The following is an 8835-nucleotide window of genomic DNA, read 5'->3' as shown; positions in this document are numbered from 1 at the left end:
GGTAGGGAGGGAGAGGGAGGAGAGGTAGAGAGAGGGAGAGGGGGAGGGAGGAGAGGGAGAGAGGGAGAAGGGGAGGGAGAGGGAGGAGAGGGAGAGCATACATGCCCACTGTGTTACAGACTTTCAGGTTTGGCAGCAAGTGCCTTTACCCACTGAACCCTCTCATCTGCCCTTGTTTTTGAGGCAGGGTCTCTCTCCTGCGTCTGGGATTCAGTTCTTGATCTCCTTGCTTCTGTATCCTGAGTATTAAGGCTGCAGATAGATGGCTGTATGCTTGTTTTTGTAGCATACTGTTCTGAGAAAATATGCATGTCTTCTGACTTTTTTTTTTCTTTTCTTTTTCTTTTTCTTTTTCTGTGTAGCCTTGGCTGTCCTGGAACTCACTCTGTAGACCAGGCTGGCCTCGAACTCAGAAATCCGCCTGCCTCTGCCTCCCAAGTGCTGGGATTAAAGGTGTGCACCACCACCGACCAGCGTCAGAGGACATTTGAGTCTGTTGTCTTCTGCCTTATTAAGGCGCATGGTCTCTTTTGTTGCTGTCAGGCTGTGTACTCCAGGTGAGCTGGCTTTTGAGTGGCTGATTCTTCTGTGTCCCCATCCCATGTCCTCCACAGGAGAGCTCATGTTACAATTACAGACACATGCCACACTGCATGTGGCTATTTTATGTGGGATCTGGAGACCCAGCTCAGGTAATTGTGCTTTTTAGGGAAGCACTTTTATCCACAGAGCCAACTTACATAAGGCCCCTGATTGGATGTTTTTGAGGTAGGTTTTCCTGGAGCCCAGGGTGACCTTGAACATGCTGTGTTGTAGCCAAGGGGAGCTGTGAGATTCTGATCCCTTTGTTTTCACCTCCTGAGTGTGGGGATTCCCAGGGTGCGCTATCAATTATTAATCATAGAATCTCAGTGAGGTAAAAAGGAGGTTTGCTTTAGTTCGGGTTCCTAGTTTCATGATGAGACACCATGACCAAAAGCAAGCTAAAGAAGAAAGGGTGCATTTGGCCCACACTTCCACATCATTGGTTAGTTTGTTACTGAAGAAAGTGGAAACTGGAACTCAAGCAAAGCAGGAACCTAGGAGCAGAAGCACCCAGAGACCAGGGTGTTTACTGGTCGATCCCACGGCTTGCTCAGCCTGTGTTCTTATAGAACCCAGGACAACCAGCCCAGGGGAGACCCCACCCACAATGCACTCTTCCTCAGTCACTAATTAAGAAAATGCTCTGCAGGCCTGCCTATAACTGATTTTATGGAGATATTTTCTCAATTGAATTTCCTTCCTCCCAGATGACTCTAGACTGTCCTGTTGTCATAAAACTAGCCAGTACAAGATCTGTCTTACAGTTGAAGAAAATTAAATCAGGAGATATGAACACCCTGTCCTTAGAGCAGGACTGTACTCTTTTTGGTTTTAGGCCTGGCTTCATCCTGGCTCTTCCACTAAATCCCACACTTTGGCCTGGCTGGCCTGTTTGAAAGGCACAGGCCTAGAGCAGCCTGTGTCTCTGAGCTCCGAGAACCTTAGCTGTTTGTCTGCTATGACTCCTATTGGAGAGTATAAGATTTAAATGTGTGTGTGCGTGTGTGTGCGTGTGTGTGTGTGTGTGTGTGTGTGTGTGTGTGTGTACCACATGTGTATCTGGTGTCTAAAGAGACTGGAAAAGGACTGGAAATACAGGTGGTTTTTAAGCTATGATGTGAGTGCTGAGAATTGAATCCTGACCCTTGGGAAGAGAAGCCAGTGCTCTTAACTGCTGAGCCATATCTCCAGGCCTCCCTGTGTCTTCTTATACCTAGGTGCTTTCTAGAGATAATTTGCAGTCTGTACCAGTTAACTGGGTGTCTTAGGGTTTCATTGTTGTGAAGAGACACCATGACCAAGGCACTTTTTTTTTTTTTTTTAAAGACTTGTAGCTGGGCAGTTATGGCGCATGCCTTTAATCTCAGCACTTGGGAGACAGAGGTAGGCAGATTTCTGAGTTCGAGACCAGCCTGGTTTACAGTGAGTTCCAGGACAGACAGAGCTATACAGAGAAACCAAAATAAATAAATAAATATAAAAAATATTTGTTTATTATATTTATATGAATACACTGTAGTTGTCTTCAGATACACCAGAGGAGGGCCTGCTCAGGCAGCTAGGAGGACTCTCTCTCAAAGCCCACCCCCACAGAATTCAGCCAGGATTTCCACAGTTCAAACCACACTCAACAACAAAGCCCTATAAGCCCCACTTAAAGCGTTCCACTGCCTTCCAAATCCAAAGTCCCCAAACCGAGATTCTTCCAAACAAAAGCACGGTCAGGCCTATCACAGTAGTACCCCAGTCCCTGGTACCAACTTGTATCATAGTTAGGGTTTCATTGCTGTGGGGAGACACCATGACCAAGACAACTTTAAAAGAGACATTTAATTGGGGCTGGCTTACAGGTTCAGAGGTTCAGTCCATCATTATCCTGGTGGGAAACATGGCAGCATCCAGGCAGGTATGGCTCACTGGAGGATTTGAGAGTTTTACATCTTGTTGTGAAGGCAAACAGAAGACTAGCTTCCTGGCAGCTGGGAGAAGGGTCTCAAAGCCCACCCCCAAAGTGACAAACTTCCTCCAACAAGGCCACACCTAATAGTGCCACTCCCTGGGCTAAGCATAGTCACACCACCACACTGGGTGATCTCAGGTTATACTCAACCCCTGCTTCTCTTTTAAGTGTCAAGGATTGGATCTGGACTCTGCTGGTGTGGATCAGTTCTGTCATTTCTCCAGCAGAGGGCGCATTCAGCATTCTTCGGGATTCTGGAAGCTCAAGTGAAGCAAGCCTGAGAAACAGGGCTTGCTTGAGGGGGAGAGATTCGGTCTTTCAGTTCAATAATTAAAGGTCTATTTTAAAAGCCAGGTTTGTTTTAGATTTATTATTGCTGTGCTTTTGTGTGGATTCCGGCATGTGTGCTACACTCCTAGCCCAAACTTCCAATTTTTCTGTTTTTGACTTGTCAAGCCAGGGTTTCTTTAGTTCTGGCTGTCCTGGAACTCACTCTAGACCAGGCTGGCCTCAAACTCAGAGCTCCATCTGCCTCTGCCCTCTCTAGTGCTTGAATTAAAGTCCTATGCTGCCACCACCCAGCCCATTTCTCTCCTTTCCCCTCCTCCTCCTCTTTTTTTTCTTTTCTTTCTTTTTTTGTTTGTTTTGTTTTGTTTTGTTTTTCAAGACAGGGTTTCTCTTTGTAGCCCTGGCTGTCCTGGAACTCACTATGTAGACCAAGCTGGCCTTGAACTCAGAAATCCACCTGCCTCTGCCTTCTGAATACTAGGATCAAAGCAAGTGCCACTATGCCTCACCTAAGATTTCTTTTTTTCCCTCCAAAGTCTCACTGACTGGCCCAGAACTCATAGAGATTACCTCCCAAGTAGGGACATTAAACACAAGTGCCACTGTGGCAAGTCTGACATATATATATACATATCATATACATGCATACATATGCATTTTTTAAAAGAATTATGTGTATGAGTATACTGGAGCTGTCTTTAGACACACCAGAAGAGGGCATTGGATCTTATTACAGATGGCTGTGAGCCACCATGTGGGAATTGAACTCAGGACCTCTGGAAGAGCAGTCTGTGCTCTTAACCTCTGAGCCATCTCTCCAGCTCATACATATCCATTTTTAAATCTTTTCTGTCTGCTTTCAGATTGGTGGCATATTCTCATTGTGTAGCCTGGGCTGGCCTATAATATACAATAATAAAAAGGAAAAGGCAATCTAGCATGCTCCTTCTAGTGTCAAGGACCCACAGGGGAGCCACAGGACCCAGATGTATGTCCACTTCAATGTTCCTGGGAGAAGACCTTCCCAGGAAGTCATGGAGACCTTTTCCAGCCTTTATTAATTAACCTTTTGGATTCCACTGCCTGACAGTGATTCCAGGCATTTAATTGTTTGGCTCATGCTACCAGAACTTGGACTGATTTTTTTTTCTTTCCTGGCCTCTCAATACAACTGGTCTGTGACCCTTCTACGTTTGCTTTACCTCTTCACTGCTGGCTGGCCTTGGGTTTCCTGGGTCTGGACCGTTTCTCTGTAGAGAAGCCCTGCAGTCATCCTGTTCTCCCAACCCCACTCCCACCCCTGCAAGCCAGTGTCACCAGGCTTCTGCTGCTGGCCCTTTGCCGTTTTTTAAGAGCGAAGGCCCAACTCAGATGATTGCTAACCCACCGCTGTCCTCTTTCTTCTCTTGACTGAGCAGTTTGCATTGTTGGTATCCAGCTCCCCGGTTCCAGCTCTGTCCTGAGTCACCGTGGTTGGTGGCTAACTATTGTATAGACTCAACTGTGTGCCTTGGGCAATTCATGACTCACACCAACCCAGTGCAGGTGAGGGAACTGAGGCACAGAAAAGTGCTGGAAAACACAACTAGTCCACAGGACAGCCAACAACCAAGGTAGTCTGCCCCAAAGGCCAGGCTCCTCGTTACCCTACTGACTGTGTGGTCCAGCTGTGCTATGGAAGGTCTCTGATTCTGGGCCAACTGGGGCCCAGTCCAGAGGACAGAGGTTTTAATCTGGTGGCTACACAAGCCATCCATCGGTGTCTTCAGCGGGGACTAGCCTATCAGAGCCAGTGAGAACACATTTGTTCTCTTGTCTCTCCTTGTCTAGAATGAGTAAAGATTGATAAGGAACCCAGTGGGCGCAGGACGCATACATAGCCACGTCCACACCTGGCAAAAATCCCCATTGCTAATTCCTGTATTTGTGCTGACTTCAATTCGGTGTTTGGTCCCCTCCTGTCCAGGTCACCTGTGCTGTAAAATCCACTGACAACTTGGTGCCAGCTAGGGTCATCTGGGAAGAGGGGACTTGAACTGAGAACAAGCCTCATCAATTCGACTTGTAAGCAAATCTATGGGGGGCATTTTCCTGATTAATGGTTGGTGTAGCACCAGCCATACCTGGGCACAGATGGTTCTGGGTTATATAAGCAAGCAGGCTGAGTAAGTCACGGGGAATAAGCCCGTAAACGGCATTCTTTCCTGGGTTCTGCTTCAGGTTCCTGCTTTGAGTTCCTGCCCTGGCTTCCCTTCCCCAAGGACTCTGAGCTGACTCAAGCTGGTTTTGGTCAAGGTGTTTAGAAACCTAAGATATCATCTTTGTAGCATCAAGGAGTGGCAAAGCCTGGCTCCGCTCACAGTAGCTGTTTAAACTACTGAAAGCGAGGGGGTGGGGGTGAGGGTGGGGCGCGCTAGCTGGCGGCTCTACCACCCCCTGCTGCGCCTTCCAGCTGCCTGACACTCTCCACCTGCCTTCCTTCCCACCCCAACCACCTGCCTCACTCCCTCAACCTTTGTTCTCAGCACTCTTGTCTGAGGAAACCATCTCTCACTCCTAAAGTTTGATTCAGTTCTTCTAGGAGCCCCACCCCCCCACCCCACCCCACCTTTGTGGGTCTGAGTGGTCACTCTCCACGGTCTGGATCCCTTGTTTTCACGACATAGGGACAGTTCAGCTACACCTTCAGCAGGCAGCAGCTCTCCCAACATAAAGGGTATACACAGGCAGTCCTGTGCTTCCTCTTGGGGTTTAGACTATTTCCTTTCAAGAGCCATCTGTGCCGGGCGGTGGTGGCACACGCCTTTAATCCCAGCACTTGGGAGGCAGAGGCAGGCGAATTTTTGAGTTCGAGGCCAGCCTGGTCTACAGAGTGAGTTCCAGGACAGCCAGGACTACACAGAGAAACCCTGTCTGGAAAAACAAAAAAACAAAAAAACAAAACAAAACAAAAAGGGCCATCTGTAAGGAAGGAGTGGTTCTTGGTACCTCTGGGGACCAGCATGGAGCATCCTTCACAGACGAAGGCCAGGTAAGCTGTCATGAGCAGTGGGCAGATTAACTACTTGGACTCTGAAAACAATGATTATATGTGTGTGTGTGTGTGTGTGTGTGTGTGTGTGTAGTTATATATATACATATATATATAACTATACACACACATATATTCAGAGAAGCAAAACTCCTGACTTCTATGTAAACTCTAACTTTAAGAACATGAGTGGCTGGAAGCAGAGAGACGGTTCACCGGTTATGAGCACTAGTTGCTCTTGCAGAGGACCCAGATTCAATTCTCAGCACCCATATGGTGACAAACCCTTTGCCATTTCAGTTGGGAGGTGAAGGATCTAGTGCCCTGTTGTGGCCTCCATGGGCACAACATGACTGTGAGTATACATAAAGCCAAAATACTTGTAGGCGTAAAATAATCATTTTTTTTATTTAAAGATTTATTTATTTATTATATGTAAGTACACTGTAGCTGTCTTCAGACACCCCAGAAGAGGGCATCAGATCTCATTACAGATGGTTATGAGCCACCATATGGTTGCTGGGATTTGAACTCAGGACCTTCAGAAGAGCAGTCAATGCTCTTAACTGCTGAGTCATCTCTCCAGCCCAAATAAACATGTTTTTAAGGGAAAAAAAGTTTTTAAAAAAATGTGCATCAAAAGCCTCTAAAAGCCAAACCAATCAGTGGGCAGGGTTTATCTCCAGGGCTCTATCTGGAGCCACTAGGAAAGTTAAAATGGATGGATGGATGGTCCCTGGCTGGGCTGAAGGTATAAGGCTGTGCGGAGGGCAGGTTTGGGCTAGGGCTTTACCCAGGATGTAGAACCGGGTCTTGCCAAAGGGTGAGGCCTTGGGTATGCTTTCAACTCTTTCTCTTGTACATTCTTCCCAAGATGCAAATGGCAGAGGCCAGAGTAAGACATCATGGAGATAATGTGGACCATGGGGTAGGCAGCCAATTCTGGCCAGTTTGAAGTCTAAAGGCCTTACTACATCCACAGTATCCTCCCGCCCCTTTAGTCTGAGAGATGGTTTGGTCACCCTCCCTGGAACCCTATCCCATAGTGTCCCTATGTCTTCTGGCATTGGGATGTTTACGTTTGTAAATGGTGGAGTTCCTTTCTCTACTCCAAGTTGAGGAAAGGAGGCCAGGGACTGGGGCCCAAGGCAAGAGGAGACTTCAAAAGTCTGATTCTAAGGACCTAACTGTGTGTGTCCCTCCTGTGAGGCCTGATACAGTACTCTCTACCCCCAAACCCTCTCCTGCCTTCCAGAACCTCAAACAGGGGCTAAGGAACATGTAGGTACATGTCCTCAGTTTACCTGTGGGCCCCTTCAGTCCTTTTACCCTGTTATCCCACTGCATGGATAAGGGCAGAACTTAGAAAATAAACGCTTGTGGTTATTTACTGAAAGGCAGGAGGCAGTTATCTAGTGCAGGGTTGGGGAAGGAGTAGGGGGCTTGCTGGTCTAGTCACCATTGGAGCCAGTGCGGGCCCAGCGTGAGGTGAAGTGATGGCCCAAGAAGTGCATAGCTGAATGGATGCCTTCCATAGTACGTCTCTCCACAGACTCCAGCAGGTGTGTGACAGAGCGCAGGGCTGAGCCAGTTCCAGACATCACCCCAGAGGAGAAAGCTGACCTGGCACTGCGAAAGAGGCTGGCAACAGAGCGCAGGCGGGGTCCCTCTTCTTGTAGCCTGTCAGCTGGAGAGCGGCAGCCTGAGGCCAGAATGCCCATAGCCACACCCATTCGCGTGGCTGTGTCTGACCACACCAGGATGTCTGTGAGGGAGCTGATGGAGTCCTCTCCACAACCCAGCAGGCTGGTCATGGAGCGCATGTAGTCATTCTCCACATCAGGCCTATACAGATTGGGGTCCAGAAGGTTCCTGCCCAGGGCCACCTGGTAGGAATCTGGAGAGGGAGGTGGACTGCCTGCTGGGGAGCCTGGAACAGGTGGGGCCTGAGGGATCGTTGAGGCAGCAGCTAAATCCTCACTGGTCTGCCCTGGGGATCTAGCTTTGCTCTCAGGGTTCAAGTCCTTGGCACCTTCAGCTTCCTGCTCAGCAGAGTTGGTGGGAGTCCTGGGTTCTGGGTCAGGACCGCTAGTATCTGAAGGAGATGGGTCAGTAGCTCCCACAGAAGGCTGGACATATTCAGGCGGGACAGATGGGACGCCAGCATTTGGAGCCTTCTCTGGCTGCCCTTCTGGAACATCCGGCCTTCCTAATGTCTGTTCCTGGGTCTGAGAGTCACTTGGGGAGACCGTCCGGCTCCAACTTGTACGGTTGTTTTCAGCTAGCCTGTCCCACACTGGGCTCTGGAAACCCACAAACATTTGCAGGACACCTGAGTCTTGGGGCAGCAGAGATGTGATCTCTTTAGGATTGTCCTGGCTCTGACTTGCAGTATCTGGGCTCTCATCTTTGACCCCAGAAGTTGCTGTAGCCATGGAGATGGCTGGCTCTACTGCTTGCCCTGTGGAGGTGTCCATCTGCATGGAGGCCTGGTCTTCATCCTGTCCCACCAAGGTGGCAGTCTGCATAGATGCCTGGTCTTCATTCTGTCTCACCAAGGTGGCAGTCAGCATGGAGGCCTGGTCTTCATCCTGCTCAATAATTGTGTTAATCTGCATGGAGGCCTGGTCTTCATCCTGTCTCATGAAGGTGTCCATCTGAATGAAGGCCTGCTCTTCATCTTGCTCTGCAGCAATGTTTTTCTCATCAGAGGCTTGATCTACATCCTGCTGTAGTGCTTTGTAGATGTCTCCCGGTGGGACGTCATCAGGCAGGGAGTCTGGTCCTTCGGACTCTCCGGGTAGATCTGCAGCGTTTTCATGGGCGTTGTCATCTGAGGAGGCCTTAGGCAGAACATCTGCAGAACTGCTGCTGGCTTCAGGGTCTTCCAAGGGCTCAGTGGTCATCTATGCCCCCTGCTACTTATGGTGGTTGGGAAGGAGTGGCTTGGCTCTGCTAGGCTCCGTTGTCC

At 48.9% G+C, this 8835-nt stretch overlaps 1 protein-coding gene and 1 long non-coding RNA gene across 2 annotated transcripts in view; one reads left to right on the top strand and one right to left on the bottom strand.

The window, feature by feature from the left end:
- LOC116089264 overlaps positions 1-2898 on the top strand; it is a 5801-nt gene extending 2903 nt beyond the window's left edge. Inside the window, exon 2 of the long non-coding RNA XR_004118250.1 lies at positions 2714-2898. This is a non-coding gene — a long non-coding RNA (uncharacterized LOC116089264). The remainder of the gene's footprint in view (positions 1-2713) is intronic.
- Positions 2899-7226: 4328 nt separating this feature from the next.
- On the bottom strand, positions 7227-8835 carry Tex44 (testis expressed 44). Its single transcript, XM_031368265.1, has one exon. The coding sequence runs from the start codon at positions 8768-8770 to the stop codon at positions 7316-7318; it is 1455 nt and encodes a 484-aa protein (XP_031224125.1). The 5' UTR covers positions 8771-8835; the 3' UTR covers positions 7227-7315.

The sequence above is a fragment of the Mastomys coucha genome, unplaced genomic scaffold, assembly GCF_008632895.1.
Source record: "Mastomys coucha isolate ucsf_1 unplaced genomic scaffold, UCSF_Mcou_1 pScaffold14, whole genome shotgun sequence".
Classification (NCBI taxonomy): Eukaryota; Metazoa; Chordata; class Mammalia; order Rodentia; family Muridae; genus Mastomys; species Mastomys coucha.
Note: the sequence above shows the minus strand (reverse complement) of the source record. Positions and strands in the feature narration are given on the sequence as shown.

Coding starts and splice junctions, on each gene's coding strand:
- Tex44 (XM_031368265.1), bottom strand. CDS start 8,770: ATGACCACTGAGCCCTTGGAAGACCCTGAAGCCAGCAGCAGTTCTGCA.